A 19,087-nucleotide genomic window follows, 5' to 3' on the forward strand; every position below is an offset into this window, starting at 1 on the left:
TTACATTGGATCAACTGTTTGTTCTCCATTTTCACCTTCGGGCTGTTTTTTTACAATCGGAGCTCTCTGAGGAGGTTACATCCGACCAGGAAACTCCTCCGAGTGCAGACGATGCTCTCAGAGCTGCTCTCACTCTGAACTGCTCACTCTGCCAGACTGCTCACATCAAGACTTTAATGTTTGGGTTTTACATGAAACACTGAAAAAGCTCTGAAACTTGATTTCCATCGTTTTTACAGCAACGTGCATATAAATCAGATTTTGACCTGCTGGGCTGGTTGATGCTTAATGCAGCAGTGCCAAAGAACCACTTAAACAGCCAACAGGTGAAGGAAGTGAAGCCATAGAGACTGATCGTGAGGTACTCATCACTTTGCACACGTTTAGGTTTGAAGGTAGTTGGCTCAGGCTCATGCCGCTCTGCGACCGCCCACCTTTGTTTTTCTCGTTATCATTGTTCTTCTGGCACATAATTAGCGTGAGCTGCAGCTGTGAGCGGCGGCCCCTGAGCGCCCCGGCTTAGTAAACACGGGTGAGCTCACTTTAACGCCTGAGCAGGTGAGCCAATCTCTGTGGGAGCAGAGCCCACAGAGAGGAACATTATGGGATTCTTGAAAATCCTCTCAGTTCTTTAATAGCTTTAATTTTTACATGAAAACATTGATTCCATGTCAACACAGCCTGAAACTAACAATGAGTTTAATATCCAGCTGATGACAAACTGAATTCATGCAATCCACAAATAAACATTTCCTTACAGATTCAAAGAGCAGGTTGTCTGCGAATCACAAGGTTGGTGGGTCAATCCCTGGGTGCCCCAGTCTGTATGCCAAATACAAGCAAGACACTGACCCTGAGCAGCTGTCCGATGCATTCATCAGACTGTTAGATATAAAGTGTTTGCATGAACTCATGTGAATGAGACATGTCGTATGAAGGGCCGAGTCCATCTACCAAAGCAAATATTTATTTTCTGTGAAATCTTTCAGCCAAGATAAGACACTCACTTCAGAACTCCGCTGGGAAATTTCAAAAAATGTGGGGACCCTTCCTTGATGCTTTTCAAAATCTATAAGAATTTTTCAGCAAACTCTCTTAAGTCAGGTGTGGAAATGCAGTGTGCGAGTGCAGGCAGTGACCTGGGTGGGAATGAATGGGATTGTTTTGCAGGGATTATGTTACTTTGGGATATATTATACATTTGTTTATATTTTTCTCTTTGTTTCCCTTTTTTCTTCTTTCCTTTTATTTCACAGCCGAAGATACATTTCTGAACTCATTTCACAGCTTAAATGTACTACTTAACCTTAATGTACAGATCATCTGTAATCCTTCTCTTTTCTTTCTGTTTATATGTATAATATATATGTTGATGCTTATGTGTATAAAAGGAAACCTCTTAATAAAAAAGACATTGTTTAAAAAACCTTTCAGCCAGTTTGACTTTGACCGGTCATATTTATTTATTTTTCTTTTTATATTTTATTTTTAAAACTAGTTAAAATGAGTTGTACGACTGAAGCTGAACCCCTGCCCAGCTGAGCTTTCATATTACAGGAATTATAGAGTACTTACAAAAACATCAGACAACATCCAGGTGGCGTGAGTAACTAAAAGTAAGGTTTTCATGCTGTTTACTTGATGTTGGTATTTGCACTTGGGGTAAACACTTGAGGGCAAATTAACATCAGGCACTAAAATAACCTCACTGATGCTACTGTCAGCCCCCCCCCCGGGCATTTCAATCTGATCAGTTTTACACTGGACGTCCTTCCCGATGCGACCCCAGGGAAATGCACGTCTTGTCGTCCTTTCTCCAACGCCTCCTGTTGGAGTTTGTCAGGAGGTTAAATGGCCGCATGCTCCTGTTAGCAAGATCAACTGTGATTTTATTAGAATGATCTGCAGTAAACATCATTATGAACTCTGAGTCAGAGCAGAAGAGCAGTAAGGGTGTTTTGTTTGGCAGATCTTCCAGTTTAACATGAGCGCAGCAACACTGACGCCACTCTGTGGGCACACCTGCAGCTCAGGTGGGAGGATGGTTGTCCTGGAGGAAGCTCTCTGAGGGAACAAACAGGCTGGAGCGCAGCCGAGGAGCCTCAGACGCCAGGAGAAGGAGAGGAGGACGACCAGTTCCAGGCTGTGGATGATGGCACAGAGTCCGACAGAAGGAAGAGGAGGAGAGATCGGCCCGCAAGACGTGCTGAGAGGATGCACAGACGGCGCTCAGAGGACGAAGAGCAACATGATCCGAGTGTTCATCAGCTCCACGTTCACAGGTCAGATTACCTCTGTGGGCTCAGAGCGAACCTACGCATGCTGCTCAGCACCAGTTTGAAGCTCAAACATGAAATCCCATCAAAGCTGGAACTGGTTTAATGATGAAGAGCTCTGCAGCTGCTCTTCATCGTTAAACCAGAATGATGAACAGCTGCAGAACTTTCACAGATCTATTTTTCTCCAGCTCCATCAGTCTGGATCTGATTCTGCAGCACTTTCAAACATAACTGACTATAACTGATAACTGTTCTCCAGAAATACAGGTCAAAGGCTACAGAGTTATTCTGCTGGGTCAGATGCTGCTGAAGCTGAAATAATGAGACAAACTGAGGAGCCTCAGACTGACCTGAAAACTGCTTTTCTGCTTCTGTAATGAGCTGATGTCATCAAATCACGTCTTTATAGGATGAATACGATTATTCTTATCATGCAGAGTTAATCTAATCAAGTGGGAAAAAAAGAAGCATGGAGCTGAGCAGAAAGGTGCTTTAACCATTTCATACACTGGCGATGGAGCATTTCCTGTGCTTGTTTTTTGGTAGTAAAAAGGCTGAAATGCCTTTGAAGTGTCCACGTAATGAAGTGTCATGTCCATGTAATGCACACAGTTTGAACAAATATACAGTGGGTACGGAAAGTATTCAGACACCCTTAAATTTTCCACTCTTCGTTATAATGCAGCCATGTGCTAAAAATCATTTAAGCTCATTTTTTCTCATTAACGTGCACACTGCACCTGATATTGACAGAAATACAGTTTTTCTGACATTTTTGCAGATTTATTAAAAAAGAAAAACTGAAATATCACATTGCACATTCATGTTAACAAAACTTGTAAACATTTATCCACTCTCTCTCTCTGTCACTCTTGAGGAGGCACTTCAAGTCCTTGAAACGAGGAACCAAAGCTATGTAAAGCACGTGTTCTAAACTAATCCACTTGGCAATTGTGTCAGTCAAAATTTTCAAGGTAGACTTACTGAGCCCCTGATGCTCCGTGAGTGGTTTGTCGCAAGCTGGGTGATGCATTAGCCAAAGTTCTAGCAGCATCGACGACTAACGTATACCCCCTCACAACCGGATTAGGGTTGTGACAGGGCCTAAATACCAGGGGGTCTGAATACTTTCCGTACCCACTGTAGATGGGAAGTCGTTAGATTGCGTTTGACCTTGTTGTGTAAAGACTGCTGAGAGTTGGTGTGATACAGACTTTATTTTTGGTCAGGGAGCAGTTTCTTCCGGCTCAAACTGCATGGTTTCAGCCAGAGAGCGCTCAAACCATGCAGGCTTATATTTTCAGATATCTCACAAAATCAGCTAAATGTCAAACACAGTGAAAGTGGAGCAGGTTGAAACTTTGTATCTCGCTCTGCTCCTCTGGATCCGGGTCAGAACATCGGGACGATGTCTTCCACTTTTATTCTGCAGTTTGATCTGTTGTGATGTTTTAATGTCAGATGTGTTGTCTACGCTCATGATGATAAAGAGTCCAGATGTGGATCAAAGTGTCATTCTTAGTTCTGAGCTCGACTTCCTGTACACTTGTCCAGATCAGATCTCAGAGTGAAGGTTCGTCTCTGCTCCAGGTTCATTCACTGAAACTCTCAACTGAGACTTTCTTTGCTCTTCTGTTCAGTCTTAACTTGATGTGAAGCCAGCTCAGACGCTCTGATTGGTTGTGCTCTGAGCGCCACGTGTGATTGACAGTTTCTCTGATCTGTGGTCAGATATGAGCAGTGAGAGGAAGGCTCTGCTGGAGAAAGCTTACCCAGAAGTCCGGTCCTTCTGCTGCGGGCTTGGCTTGGTGTTCGAGGTCAGTTCACACGTGTTGTGCTCATTAAACCTCATGTGTAACTGTCATTCATGAGGGTTTGACCATTTCTACTCCTTTCCTGTTTTATTTTGAAATCAAGTCTCCTAACATGCGTGCGTTTTCCCCCAGTTTTCTGCCCACTTTGTTCCTCCTCTTTCACCTGCTGGACCGGTTTGTTACCTTCATGTTTTCTTTCCTTTTTCACTTAGATTTGATCATCTTTGTGTTCACGTCTCTTTTTTCAGTTTCTGCCTATGTGGCATGTTTTCTCCATGGTCTTTTCCACTGACCAAGGCAGAAATGATCAACATAAATGACCTGTATCCATGTGAAATAGACTGGTGCCAAAAAACTGCTGACATCAGCGGTATTTTAGTAGCTATGGCAACAAAGTCTCAGTGATTGGCAGGAGCAGATTTTCCTCACACAGGAAATGCCAGCTTTTCTGCCGGTGTTACCAAACTGGGACAGTTAATGTGTCTCAGGGTCAGTTATGTGAAAGCTGCTGAGGTGTTAGTTACACATAAGGTGCCCTTTGGTGGGCTGACATGAAGCACCAGGTAATATGAGCGAGTAGAGGCCGTGAGGGTTCCTGCTATGAAGGAGCATAATAAAACTTAAACAGCTAACACTGTCACTACCTTTGTTAAACCAGTCTAGTCCAGTGTTCAGAGGTCAAAAATTACCAAACAACCAAAAACTTCAAAACAAAATCTTTATTTGAAATAGAGTTCAATAAACATTATCATAAAACGTCCAACCTAGTCTTTAGTATGAAATCAGAAATTTGCAGCTCCTTTACTTAAATTATTACAAACCCTACTCGACAGTCACAAAGGCTCCACCGTGGACGCGGCAGCAAACAAGGACCACTCCAAGTTAACCACCAACACTGTTTATCAGGATTTCTAGCCTGAAATTAGGCAGGAAAGGATCATCTATACATGAAGACTTATTCAAACAGATTAAAAATAATAGCTTAACTGGCCCGGTCTGTTGGTAGGAACCCTCCTTGCTGCATGTGGCAACCGTCCCATCAAACCTGACGAGGTGAAACAAATACCTCAGTCCAAAGTGGACCCTCGCCTCCTATCACACTATTTTAACCCAAAGCACAATCCTTTCCTGAACCCAGCTGAAAAGTTTTTACTGCCTAAACACGGTGAAGCATAAAATCCTGGCTGTGAGCTCTAAACTGGGACAGTTCACTTCCTGGTTGGTGCGTCACAATACCAAAACAACCAAAACACACCCCATGAATAACAAATGACCCATGAGCAGGTGCAGGGCTTCAGGACTCCACATTTAACCCATTGACCACGCATCTCCCTCCTGAACTGCTGTGAGCTGCCTGAGTGGAGGTTTATACCTGCTTAAAGTTGAATGAGGTCACTTCCTCTTCAGGTTGTGGATCTACGCTGGGGGATCCGAAACGTCCCGTCAGGAGACCACGAGGCCTGTGAGGTCTTCCTGGAGGAGATCCAGCGCTGCGAGCAGATGTCAGCTGGTCCAACGTTCGTTGTGAGTGCTTTGTCCTCTTCGTCACCGGGTCAAAGGTTAAGGTTGGACTTCAGCCACAAATGAGCACTATGTTTATTTTTATTAACATTTTATGTGTGTTTAGTGGAATTGAAATGTCTCTATTTCTTTCTTGACTTTAATTTTTTTTAGTTTACGTGTGGATTATAAGTACACATAGAGCTGAAGCTGAGGCCACAGTTCTTTTGGATCTGAATTGTGCACTCATTCTTCTTCTCTTTATTTTCCTGTTTCTTGGCTCTGAAGGCTCTGCTGGGGAACCGGTACGGCCACCGAGCTCTTCCTCGCCTCATTCCAGAGAAACTCTTTGACGCTCTTCTGTCCAAACTCTCCAAAAACCCAGAAGGCATTAAGACACTTAACCAGTGGTTTAAAAAAGACAGCAATGCTGTCCCACCCACCTATGTCCTTCAGCCAATCATAGCTCACTTCCCTCATTACATTGACCTTCGGCCTGAGAGCGGGAAGCAGCACGACAAAGATGTCCTGTCATGGCGCCTAGCAGAGACTCGGCTACTGCGACTACTTCGATCTGCAGCCACTGACGCCGAGGACACCGGCGAGATCACAGCCGAGGAGAAACAACGGTTCTACACATCAGGTGAAAGCTCGCGGACACCATGCCCAGCTCGCCACTCAGGTCGCCCTCTGTTGTCTCTGTTTTCTCAGTGTTTTCTGGTTCTTCTTGCCCACAGTCACAGAGCGGGAGTTTGAGCGTGGTTTGTGGCAGAATGACTATGAATCATCTGCTCTGCTCTTCGTTCGTGAGATTCCCCATCAGAAGTCCAGGGAGGGGCCCAAACGTTTTGCCAAGTTCATGGATGTGACCGGCGACGGCCTGCTGGATGCCGAAGCTCAGGGACTCCTCGCCGGGCTGAAGACACGGCTCTTCGTCAAGTCACAGAAGATCCTCAACCTGCACTCTGTGGAGCTGAGCAGAGGAAGCATAAATCCGAAGTGCAAGGAGCATGCTCAGTACCTGGACAGCGTCTGCGAGCAGTTTGTCTCACAGATGAAGGCTCGGATTGGCGCAGCGATGGATTCACTGGGCCGGAGGAAGATGTGGGGAACCACCGAGGAAGAGGAGAAGATGGACGGGTTGGTGGTCACGGAGGCAAGGCGCCACATTGCCATCAGTGCTGAGCTTTGCAGAGGTTTCCATGGCAGGGAGGGGCTGCTGGGGAAGCTGTGCCTTGCCATGTGGGAGTCCAGTAATGTCCGCCACAGGCCGCTGGTGGTTCATGGTGGCGCCGGGATGGGGAAGACGGCGGTGCTGTGCAAACTGGCCCAGGAGATGCGTGGTGTACTGGAGGCCAGGGCAGTGGTGGTGATCAGGCTGCTCGCAGCTTGCCACCCTCAAAAACCTGACATTGACCACGTTCTCCACAGCATCTGCACACAGGTGTGCTTGGCTTCTGGTCTGGCTCCGCCCTCACCGCTGACGGTCTCCACTCACTTGGAGCTGCTGCGATTCTTCTGGGATGTTCTTGAGCAGGTTTCCCAGCAGGGCGGTGCTCTGGTCATCGTCCTGGACTCTGTGGAGCAGCTTGCAGACCAACATCACGCTCACAAGCTCCGCTGGTTGCCTGTTGACCTCCCGCCCAACGTCCATGTGGTTGTCTCCATGGAAACCAACAGCGAGGCATTTGCTAACATGCGGTTTAAGTTGGAGTCTCTGGGAAGCTTCTTTGAGGCAGAGCGTTTGTCTTGCGAGGAAGGTGAACGCATCATAGAGTCAGACCTGCGAGCGTCTCAGCGGACGCTGACGTGCGAGCAGAGTAGCGCTGTGCTGCAAACTGTTGAGTCATCTGGCTGCCCACTCCACCTCAAACTCATCCTGTCTGTCGCCAAACGCTGGACGTCCTTCACGCCACTGACAGAGCTGCGTCTGGGTACCAGCACTCAGGAAATGATGTCACACCTCTTCCTTATGCTGGAGGAAAAACACGGGAAGGAGCTGGTGGGCGGGGCTTTGGGGTACATCACTCTAGCAAGGTGAGGATATGGTCACACCTTTCTGACGAACGTCAGATCACCACATAAGATCGCCACTGTTTCAGTTTGGATTTATCCATCGATTGATACTGATAACATGATTGATTGATCACAAAAAGGTGATCAGTGTTTCTAAAAGTCTGAACTCAGAAAGCCAGAAAACAACCAAAACACACAAAAATCTCATCATCTGATCACTTGACTCCACAGGGAGGGTCTGCTGGAGGCTGAGTTGCGTGATGTCATGTCCCTGGATGATGATGTCATCAGTGAGGTGTACCGGTACTCCCTTCCTCCGATTCCCTCACTGATCCGGCTGCCGCCCCTCCTGTGGGCGCGGCTAAGGCAGGACCTTGAGGACCACCTGGAGGAGCGCTGGACTGATGGAGTCGCCACCATCGCCTTCAACAACAAGTAAGAAAATCTGAGAAATGATTGATCGGAGCAGACAAATCAATCATAAATAAAAAAAAACAACAACAACTAAATCTACATCTGGCAACCAGCTGAAATTGAAATGAAAACTGTTTGTGTTTAGGCGTCTGTCCGAGGCGGTCTCAGCACATTATCTGAGGTCAGAGCGGCGGGGGCGAAGTTTGAGGATCCTGGCAGAGTACTTCCTGGGTCGGTGGTCAGGGAAACTGAGGCCAGCGTCTCTGCCGGGTCTCTCACTGCTGCTGTCTGACAGAAAGGTACAAAATCAGGGGTCAGTTAGTTGTTTTGTGAGGTTATTTAATTTAAAAAAAGGATAGTGTACTCATGAATATAAGGAAATTAGTGTGTCATTACATCTTCCTCCAAACTGATGCATTCTCATAAACTCTTAATTAATGAGTTTATGAGAATGCAAAAACACATAGGAGCGAGCTTGCAGTTTGTGAAAGCTGCCATATCAGATCAGGTTCATGATCCATGATTTATGAGTCGTTGGTAAGTTTGATAAAAATATAAATGTGTGATCTGACCAAGCCTAAACAATCTGTGGAAATAGTTTTTTGCATCCATGGTGCATTTTGATTGATCCTATGCTGTCACAGGTCCCACCCCAGCCGCTGTGGTTTGCTCCAGGATTGGCTAACATCAGGAAGCTGCAGGAGCTGCCCTACCACCTGCTGCACAGTGGTCTGTGGGAGGAGCTTCGACAGGAAGTTATTAGTAAGACACAACACAGGGGGAAAGGGGCATGTGGGTCCCGCTCACTCCCACTATTCTCAGCTGAGACCAAACTAAAGTGTGTCAGTGTTTCAACTACACCTGGTTTACCTCTGTGTATCTCCACTGTTCTCTGTTCACCTCTGTGTGTCTCCACTGCTCCCAATTTACCTCTGTGTGTTTGCAGGCTGTGCTGAGTGGCTGTTCATTAAGAGCCGGCTGTGTGGTGTCTCATCTGTGATCCATGACCTGGACCAGTGCTCCAAGTACATGGACTGCACAGAGACTGGACTGATACGAGATGCTCTGGTCCTGATGAAACCCAGCTTATGCTTCCTGGAGGGACACATGGGTCAGTTAGATGTGTTCACTGGCTCACAGTCACATGTCATGTTAAAGTTTTACAGTCTTCTCTCTTGCCGCAGAAGTGTCTTTGTTTTACTCCGAGCTGTTGGCCCGACTGTCCTCACTCAACTCCGCCTTCCCCACTGTGATTGGGCGGCTGTGTAGCCAGTGTGAGGAGTGGTTACTGAAGTATCCGGATCCGATTCTCATCCCAAGGAGCAGCTTCCTGCAGCAGCCAGGGGGGGCGCTGCAGCACACGCTAAGTGTGCTGCGGGGAGGTCAGATGATGCGTTTTTGGTTTAATTTGGTTTAATTCGGTTTTTGCTTTGACTCATTCAGCAGCCTGACTCTGTGACATTTTTGCAGGTGTTGTCTGCATGGACATCAGCGTGGTGTTGAGGCTCCTAGTTGCGGGGTCAGATGACGGCGTGGTGGAGGTTTGGAGCATGCTTGACAAGCAGCTTGTCCACACCTTGCTGGGACACACAGGTGAGTCTGGCCCAGAACACACAGCTGACTGAACGATAGAACACAGGGTGTCTTCCTCCCGCTCCACGTTTGTACAGCAGGATGAAGGTAACTGTTAAAGGCTTGTTTACTTACCTGTCTTAAACACAGACAGGTAACTCATGGGATCTGTTGCAGAGCCATACGAGCACTCAAATTTTTTTGTGCCAAACCCCCTTCAGCCGATAAAAGTCCAGGCTTCATCTGATTTATGCTCTTTAGGCTTAGGGCAGCAGTGACTCCGACAGAGACACAGGCTCTCCGGCGTGTCCTGGGCCTGCCCCATCGTCTCCTAGGAGACAGCTCACCTCATCCTGCCTCCTTTCAATGTGGGGGACCAGCGGCACTACAAGCTCAGACCCGTTTCAGAGGAAGCTAATATCCACCACATGCGTCCATGATCTTATTTTTTCAGTGGTTCATATATATATAGCACTTCTCGACTCTGAGCACACAGGTTTGCTGATCCACCTGTCGATCTCCTGCTCCATCTCCCCTCGCTGTGAACCTCAGATACTTAAACTCCTCCAACCCAGAGTGGGTATTTGATCAATAAAAAAACAACAACAAATAAACAAAACAAAAAAACAGGAACTGACGCTGAATTTCAGAGGGATAAACGTCAGTGTTAAAGCATTAACAATCAGTTTTTGTCTTGTTTCCTCCGAAAAATAAGTGAGTTTTATGCAGTTTTCTTCCACGTCATCTAGCTCTAAACCCCACCTGTTAGATCCGTCTACAGTCCGACTTGCTCTGCAGTAAGGAACCACATGGGTGATGCAAATACAGGGAGTGCAGAATTATTAGGCAAATGAGTATTTTGTCCACATCATCCTCTTCATGCATGTTGTCTTACTCTTCATGCATGTTGTCTTACTCCAATCTGTATAGGCTCGAAAGCCTGCTACCAATTAAGCATATTAGGTGATGAATCGCTACCTTATCGTGGTGGAGGGGTTTGTGTGTCACAGGGATCCCAGGGGCTATGTTGTCTGGGTAGGGTCCCTGGTAGGGTCTCCCATGGCAAATTGGCCCTGGGTGAGGGACCAGACAAAGAGCGATTCATAAGACCCTTATGAAAAGGACACCGAGGGAACAGTTTACCCTGCCCGGGATAGGGTTACCGGGGCCTCGCCCTGGAGCCAGGCCCGGGGAGGGTGCCCGAGGGCGAGCGTCTGGTGGCCGGGCCTTAGTCCATGGGGCCCGGCCGGGCACAGCCCGAAGAGGAGACATGGGCCCATCCTCCCGCAGGCCCACCACCCGCAGGAGCCGCCATAGGGGTCGGGTGCATTGTGTGCCGGGTGGCGGCCAGGAGCGGAGGCCCTGGCGGACTGACCCCCGGCTGCCAAGACTGGCAATAGGGACATGGAATGTCACCTCTCTGGTGGGGAAGGAGCCTGAGTTAGTGCGTGAGGTTGAGAGGTACCGGCTAGATATAGTCGGGCTCACCTCTACACATGGCTTGGGCTCTGGAACCAGTCTCCTGGAGAGGGGCTGGACTCTGTCTCAGTCTGGAGTTGCCCTTGGTGAGAGGCGGCGGGCTGGGGTGGATATCCTAATATCCCCTCGGCTTGCTGCCGGTACGTTGGGGTTTTTCCCGGTGGACGAAAGGGTTTGTTCCCTGAGCCTTAGGGTCGTGGAACGGGTCCTGACTGTCATCTGCGCTTATGCGCCGAGTGGCAGTTCAGAGTACCCAGCCTTCTTAGAGTCCCTGGGGGGGGGGGGGGTGCTGGAGGGTGCTCCACCTGGAGACTCTGTTGTCCTGCTGGGAGACTTCAATGCTCACGTGGGTAACGACAGCGAGACCTGGAGGGGCGTGATTGGGAGGAACGGCCTCCCTGATCTGAACCCGAGCGGTGCTCTGTTATTGGACTTCTGTGCTAATCACAGTTTGGCCATAACGAACACCCTGTTCGAACATAAGAGTGTCCATAAGTGCACGTGGCACCAGGACGCTCTAGGCCGTAGGTCGATGATCGATTTTGTAATCGTATCAGCAGACCTGCGACCATATGTTCTGGACACTCGGGTAAAGAGAGGGGCTGAGCTGTCAACTGATCACCACCTGGTGGTGAGTTGGATCAGGTGGCGGGGGAAGATGCTGGACAGACCTGGTGCACCTAAACGCGTAGTGAGGGTGTGCTGGGAACGTCTAGCAGAGGCCCCAGTCCGCGAGATCTTCAACGCACACCTCCGGCAGAGCTTCAACAGCATTCCGAGGGAGACTGGGGACATTGAGTCCGAATGGACCATGTTCAGCATCTCCATTGCCGAAGCTGCTGCATTGAGCTGCGGCCGCAAGGTGGTTGGTGCCTGCCATGGTGGTAATCCCCGAACCAAATGGTGGACACCAGAGGTGAAGGGAGCCACTAGGCTGAAGAAGGAGTCCTATCGGGCTTGGTTAGCCTGTGGGACTCCGGAGGCAGCCGACAGGTATCGACAGGCCAAGCGGAATGCGGCTCGGGCAGTGGCTGAAGCAAAAACTCGGGTGTGGGAGGAGTTCGGAGAGGCCATGGAAAAAGACTTTCGGACTGCCTCGAAGAGATTCTGGCAAACCGTCAGACGTCTCAGGAGGGGAAAGCGGTGCTCTACCTGCACTGTGTATAGTGCTGGCGGAGCGCTGCTGACGTCGACTGAGAAAATTGTCAGGCGGTGGAAGGAATACTTCGAGGACCTCCTTAATCCCACTGACACGTCTTCCGAGGAGGAAGCAGAGTCTGGGGATGAGGGGAATGACCCGCCAATTTCCGGGGGCGAGGTCACTGAGGCAGTTAAACAACTCCTTGGTGGCAGAGCCCCTGGTGTTGATGAGGTCCGCCCCGAGTTCCTGAAGGCTCTGGACGTTGTAGGGCTGTCCTGGTTGACACGCCTCTGCAATGTTGCGTGGAGATCAGGGGCAGTACCTGTGGACTGGCAGACCGGGGTGGTGGTCCCCATCTTTAAGAAAGGGGACCGGAGGGTGTGTTCCAACTACAGGGGGATCACACTCCTCAGCCTCCCTGGGAAAGTCTATGCCAGGGTGCTGGAAAGGAGAGTTCGTCCGTTAGTCGAACCTCGGATACAGGAGGAACAATGCGATTTTCGTCCTGGTCGCGGAACACTGGACCAGCTCTTTATCCTCTCCAGGATACTTGAGGGTGCATGGGAGTTTGCCCAACCAGTCTACATGTGTTTTGTGGACTTGGAGAAGGCATTCGACCGTGTCCCTCGGGGTGTCCTGTGGGAGGTGTTGCGGGAATATGGGGTGTCTGGCCCATTGCTACGGGCCATTCGATCCCTATACAACCGTTGCAAGAGCTTGGTTTGCATTGCCGGCAATAAGTCGGACTCGTTCCCGGTGGGTGATGGGCTCCGCCAGGGCTGCCCTTTGTCTCCGGTTCTGTTCATAATTTTTATGGACAGGATTTCTAGGCGCAGCCAAGTGGCGGAGGGCTTTCGCTTTGGTGGCCTCAGAATCTCATCTCTGATTTTTGCAGATGATGTGGTTCTGTTGGCTTCATCGGGTGAGGGCCTCCAGCTCGCACTGGAACGGTTCGCAGCCGAGTGTGAAGCAGCGGGAATGAGGATCAGCACCTCCAAATCTGAGGCCATGGTTCTCAGCCGGAAAAGGGTGTAGTGCCCACTCCGGGTCGGGGATGAGTTCCTGCCCCAAGTGGAGGAGTTCAAGTATCTCGGGGTCTTGTTCGCGAGTGATGGGAGAAGGGAGCCGGAGATCGACAGATGGATTGGGGCTGCAGCTGCAGTAATGCGGACGCTGCACCGGTCCGTCGTGGTGAAGAGGGAGCTGAGTGTAAAAGCGAAGCTCTCAATTTACCGGTCGATCTACGTCCCTACCCTCACCTATGGCCACGAGCTGTGGGTAGTGACCGAAAGAATGAGATCGCGGATACAAGCGGCAGAAATGAGCTTCCTCCGAAGGGTGGCTGGCCTCTCCCTTAGAGATAGGGTGAGAAGTTCGGCCATCCGGGAGGGGCTCAGAGTAGAGCAGCTGCTGCTCCACATCGAAAGGAGCCAGCTGAGGTGGTTCGGGCATCTGACAAGGATGCCCCCTGGGCGCCTCCTGGGTGAGGTGTTCCAGGCATGTCCCACCGGGAGGAGGCCCCGGGGCAGACCCAGGACACGCTGGAGAGATTATATCTCTCGGCTGGCCTGGGAACGCCTTGGTATTCCCCCGGATAAGCTGGAGGAGGTGGCTGGGGAGAGGGAGGTCTGGGCCTCTTTGCTTAGGCTGCTGCCCCCGCGACCCGGCCCTGGACAAAGCGGATGAGGATGGATGGATGAATGGAGGTGATGTGAATCTCTGTAATGAGAAGGGGTGTGGTCTAATGACATCAACACCCTATATCAGGTGTGCATAATTATTAGGCAACTTCCTTTCCTTTGGCAAAATGGGTCAAAAGAAGGACTTGACAGGCTCAGAAAAGTCAAAAATAGTGAGATATCTTGCAGAGGGATGCAGCAGTCTCAAAATTGCAAAGCTTCTGAAGCGTGATCATCGAACAATCAAGCGTTTCATTCAAAATAGTCAACAGGGTCGCAAGAAGCGTGTGGAAAAACCAAGGTGCCAAATAACTTCCCATGAACTGAGAAAAGTCAAGCGTGCAGCTGCCAAGATGCCACTTGCCACCAGTTTGGCCATATTTCAGAGCTGCAACATCACTGGAGTGCCCAAAAGCACAAGGTGTACAATACTCAGAGACATGGCCAAGGTAAGAAAGGCTGAAAGACGACCACCGCTGAACAAGACACACAAGCTGAAACGTCAAGACTGGGCCAAGAAATATCTCAAGACTGATTTTCTAAGGTTTTATGGACTGATGAAATGAGAGTGAGTCTTGATGGGCCAGGTGGATGGGCCCGTGGCTGGATTGGTAAAGGGCAGAGAGCTCCAGTCCGACTCAGACGCCAGCAAGGTGGAGGTGGAGTACTGGTTTGGGCTGGTATCATCAAAGATGAGCTTGTGGGGCCTTTTCAGGTTGAGGATGGAGTCAAGCTCAACTCCCAGTCCTACTGCCAGTTTCTGGAAGACACCTTCTTCAAGCAGTGGTACAGGAAGAAGTCTGCATCCTTCAAGAAAAACATGATTTTCATGCAGGACAATGCTCCATCACACGCGTCCAAGTACTCCACAGCGTGGCTGGCAAGAAAGGGTATAAAAGAAGAAAAACTAATGACATGGCCTCCTTGTTCACCTGATCTGAACCCCATTGAGAACCTGTGGTCCATCATCAAATGTGAGATTTACAAGGAGGGAAAACAGTACACCTCTCTGAACAGTGTCTGGGAGGCTGTGGTTGCTGCTGCACGCAATGTTGATGGTGAACAGATCAAAACTGACAGAATCCATGGATGGCAGGCTTTTGAATGTCCTTGCAAAGAAAGGTGGCTATATTGGTCGCTGATTTGTTTTTGTTTTGTTTTTGAATGTCAGAAATGTATATTTGTGAATGTGGAGATGTTATATTGGTGTCACTGGTAAAAATAAATAATTGAAATGGGTATATATTTATTTTTTGTTAAGTTGCCTAATAATTATGCACAGTAATAGTCACCTGCACACACAGATATCCCCCTAAAATAGCTAAAGCTAAAAACAAACTAAAAACTACTTCCAAAAACATTCAGCTTTGATATTAATGAGTTTTTTGGGTTCATTGAGAACATGGTTGTTGTTCAATAACAAAATTATTCCTCAAAAATACAATTTGCCTAATAATTCTGCACTCCCTGTAGTGACAGTCGTGCCAAGCAAACCTCTGTAGAAAACCATTTCCAGGGATGAATTGGTTAGCAAACACTGAGCATGTAGAAACCAGAAAAGGGCTGCAGGGTCTTCATTTAGCTTTGCCCAGGCGATGAACACAGGTGATAATTATGCCTTCTGTATGTTTTATAGCTTCAATCTTGGCTGTCAAGGTGATCGGCAGCCCCGCCCACTGCCTCTCATTGGCTGCTGACGGTTCACTGAGGAGGTGGAGCCTGATGAATGGCCAGCAGCTCTTCTGCATCGAGGAGGCAGTGCCTATAGACTCCATCCCTTCATCGGTGCACCTCCACCTATCTGAGCAGCTGCTCTTCGTTTACACCAGGACACAGGTACCGCCTCCGCGCCTAGCTTCGTTCACGCACTGCCGAATGTCTCTCGTCATATCTGATCCCGTTTCTGCTCTTGCTTCAGGTGAAGGTGTGGCAGCTGGATGGGGCGGAGCTTCACCTGAACAGCAGCGACGATGAGGTCTGGTTGGTTCTCGGGGTTCTTGGAGAATCGGTGGTCTATCTGTCCAACTCCGGTCGGGTCAGGATCTCGCACCCAGTTTACGGGACTCAGTTAACGGTGAAAACTCCGCAGGAAAACTCAGTGAGGCACCGGACTGTCGTAACCACGTTGATGCTCCCCAAACGTGAGAAAGTGTTTGTTGTGTATAAAGGAGGATTCCTCCACCAGGTGTGTGTCTCTCTCTCTCTCACACACACACACACACACCTGAAATAATTATAATAGTATGAAATTAAAACATTAAAAATCAAGATTAATGATCAAAAATTATACGATTTTAAGGTTTTTAAAGGTTTAAAAATGTACGCCTATAAATATGTGACTATATTAATACATTTCTGAAAATGCAATTAAACAAGCCACAATAATTATAGTTATCCAATAAAATACATAATATAAAAAGGAAATGTAAATTTAATATATCACAATTAAAAAGGTTGTGTTTGTACAGGTTAGGTAAATGTGGTGTAAGAATTTAAAATATTTTGAGTGGCGCTCTCAGGTCTGCAGCTGAATTCACTCTAAAAAGCTTTTTTTTCCTTTTACTTTCCACAATGACGACGATGATGCCGTTTTATCGTGCAGATTTCCAGGACAGGCAAACAGACTGTTGGCGAGTTTCCTCTGCTTCCTTCCTTCTTCTCAGTCACTGAAGATGAAAAAACCCTGTTAGCAGGTAGGCCTGAGCGCTGAGCGCTGTGCTTCGGACCTGCACAGAAGCATCCTGATTCTTTGTGTCGTCCGCAGCCAGCGAGTGCACTCTGAGCCTCTTCAGCATCCTCGGCGACTCTCTGGACCGATTCCTTGACCTCCAGCACGACGATGACATTTTATCCGCCTGTGTCTCCTCAGACGGCAGGCGGCTCGTGTCTGGAGCTGCAGACCAACTTGTACGAGTAAGAAACCAGCAGGAAGCACGATCCGATTCACTCAGTTCAAAACACTGAAGACATTGGGCATTTTATAAAGATGACTGAAGCCACAGAGTGTCTCTCTGTAATTACAGCTCATTTTATTCTGAAAAGACTGTTATTCTCTCACAGGTGTGGTCGGTGACCACGGGGGCGCTGTTGGACTCTCTGTGTGGGGCGGACGCCCCTGTCACCTGTGTGCTTCTCTTTAATGACTTTGTGGTTTCGGCCTCGACGGCCACCTCTTCCATCCTGCTGTGGAACCTGAAGTACGACGCCAGCACCAAACCTACCATCCGCATTCCTGCAGACTCCGCCCACATTGCCCTCACCAAAGACGGCGATCAGGTTTTCTATGTCCACCAGCAGAGCCATACCGAGGTCATGAGCTGGAACAGCCACACAGGTCAGAGGTGAAAGGTGGCGGCTACTTACAGAACATTAGAAAACATTAGAATAAACATTAGAATGATGTCACGCCCCCTGAGGTCTATGCTGGTTCCCCCTGCAGGTTCTGTGTGCGAGCGTTTGCCCGTCTCCTCCGAGGTGTCCTGTCTGGAGTTGGCTCAGAACAAACGTCTCCTCCTCTGCGGCCTGACGAGTGGCACCGTCCTCATCTACCCATTAGCCCTGCCTCAGGAGACGCTTTGCATCCCCCCCCCGGAGAGCCTCTGCAGGGTCCTCTGCCTCACCGCCGGCACCAAGGAGAAGCACCTGGCGGTGGCCTACGAGGACTCGGTGTGCCTGTTCGAGATCGCTTCCAGGGACAACTTTCCCACGGTGGAGGGGCCTCTGAAGAAGTTTGCACTGCCCCTTCTCCACGCCCCGCTGTCCGCCATGGCCCTGCTTCCCGACCGCAGGCTGCTGTACGGCACGAGCTGTGGGGAGGTGACGCTGTGGGACTTTGGCAGGGGTGGCGACGTCTCCGACTTGGAGCCTCACCGCAGCGGAGTGACCTGTGTGACGGTCAGTAACCGGGGGGCTCATGCTCTGGTGGGCTCCGAGGACACTGTGCAGAGGCTGTGGGCCCTGAACCCGCTGGCCCTGGACCACACCATGGAGTACAAGGTGAGAGGTCAAAGGAACGCTCTGCGAGTATGAGCATGGATGACTTGTGCCGATGTCACTGTCGGGCCTTTGGTCCGTCTCTTCTTCTGTCATCTCATTTTTAGGGCTTTCTCTTTGAGGGCGTCCTCTCTGCTGCGTTCTCTGAAACCGACCGCTTCATCTTCACCGGGTCTCAGGACCGAACCATCAAAGTCTGGGACGTTGCATCAGGTATGCATGTTTGTGTTCGGCTGCAGAGTTAGATTTTAGGGCTAAAAAAGGCAAAAATCTGGGATACAGACAAGCACTGAAGCGTGCACCAGCAGTTTTGCACCTGGACCACTCCCAGGTCTGAGCCGTCCTGGTTGCAACTCTCTAGAGTTCAGTCAGCTGCAAACAAAAGATTCTCCAACAGTTTGGCCTTTGGGATTTTATAAACAGTTCTATCATTCCAGCCACTGAGCTTTATTCATTTCTCCCGTCAGGAAACCTGCTCTTCGTTCAGTACGTCTACTCCCCCGTTGTCCGAATGGTGACCTTCAGGGACGGCTTTGTGGCCATAACCCGGCAGGGCGCCATCATCAGAGAGCTGTTTCGGTGTCCAGACCACATCGGGCCCGACTACAACCCTGTGAGGAGTTTCAGGGCCCAGTACCGGGTCACCTCTAGGGAGAAGGACCGGGAAGGACCGCAGACCTCCGTATCCAACCTGCAGGACTTTAACCCCACCCAGTTAAACCTGAACCTCGTGGGCATGTTCAAAGCCAAACCCTCCTCTGCATGTGTCATGCTGTAGGACAGCAGGGCCCAAGTCACGGCTCCCGGACCCTTCACTGGCCGTTCAAGGAGGGGAAAAAAAATGTTATTTACCAATATTTGATCATTATATTTAATAAACATGTAATCAGTACAGCACACGCTTGTTCTCCTGTGAATTACTGCAAACATTCAGTTTCTCTGAAGCTGATTATAGTGTTGAAAACACAGTGAGTGAATCCTTTCTTTACACATTGAAGATTTAAAAGCTTCATGTTTTTGTGATGCTGAGCCGTCTGCAGCAGGACTGACAGTTTCATATAAAAATTCAACTTTTCTGAAGGATTTTCATTTAAAATATGCAAATATTGATTATTTGATAATTCAGTTTGGTTCTTTTTGTGCTTTCACTGGTTTAACTGCTTGTACAGTTTCCTCGTAAGAGACCAGAAACTTCCTGCT

The 19,087-nt window shown here is 49.1% G+C and overlaps 1 protein-coding gene across 1 annotated transcript; it reads left to right on the forward strand.

The window, feature by feature from the left end:
- Positions 1-2,149: 2,149 nt before the first annotated feature.
- On the forward strand, positions 2,150-18,772 carry nwd1 (NACHT and WD repeat domain containing 1). Its single transcript, XM_085399448.1, has 19 exons — positions 2,150-2,282; positions 4,011-4,096; positions 5,501-5,617; positions 5,882-6,236; positions 6,331-7,630; positions 7,841-8,044; positions 8,169-8,322; positions 8,668-8,785; positions 8,970-9,134; positions 9,208-9,405; positions 9,494-9,616; positions 15,531-15,730; positions 15,813-16,079; positions 16,497-16,587; positions 16,659-16,807; positions 16,955-17,228; positions 17,334-17,890; positions 17,995-18,100; positions 18,355-18,772. The coding sequence occupies exons 1-19, from the start codon at positions 2,150-2,152 to the stop codon at positions 18,663-18,665; spliced, it is 4,908 nt and encodes a 1,635-aa protein (XP_085255574.1). The 3' UTR covers positions 18,666-18,772.
- Positions 18,773-19,087: the final 315 nt, after the last annotated feature.

Source organism: Rhamphochromis longiceps, linkage group LG23 (assembly GCF_057381845.1).
Source record: "Rhamphochromis longiceps isolate RC_006_pf linkage group LG23, R_longiceps_female_GT1.1, whole genome shotgun sequence".
In the NCBI taxonomy this organism is placed as follows: Eukaryota; Metazoa; Chordata; class Actinopteri; order Cichliformes; family Cichlidae; genus Rhamphochromis; species Rhamphochromis longiceps.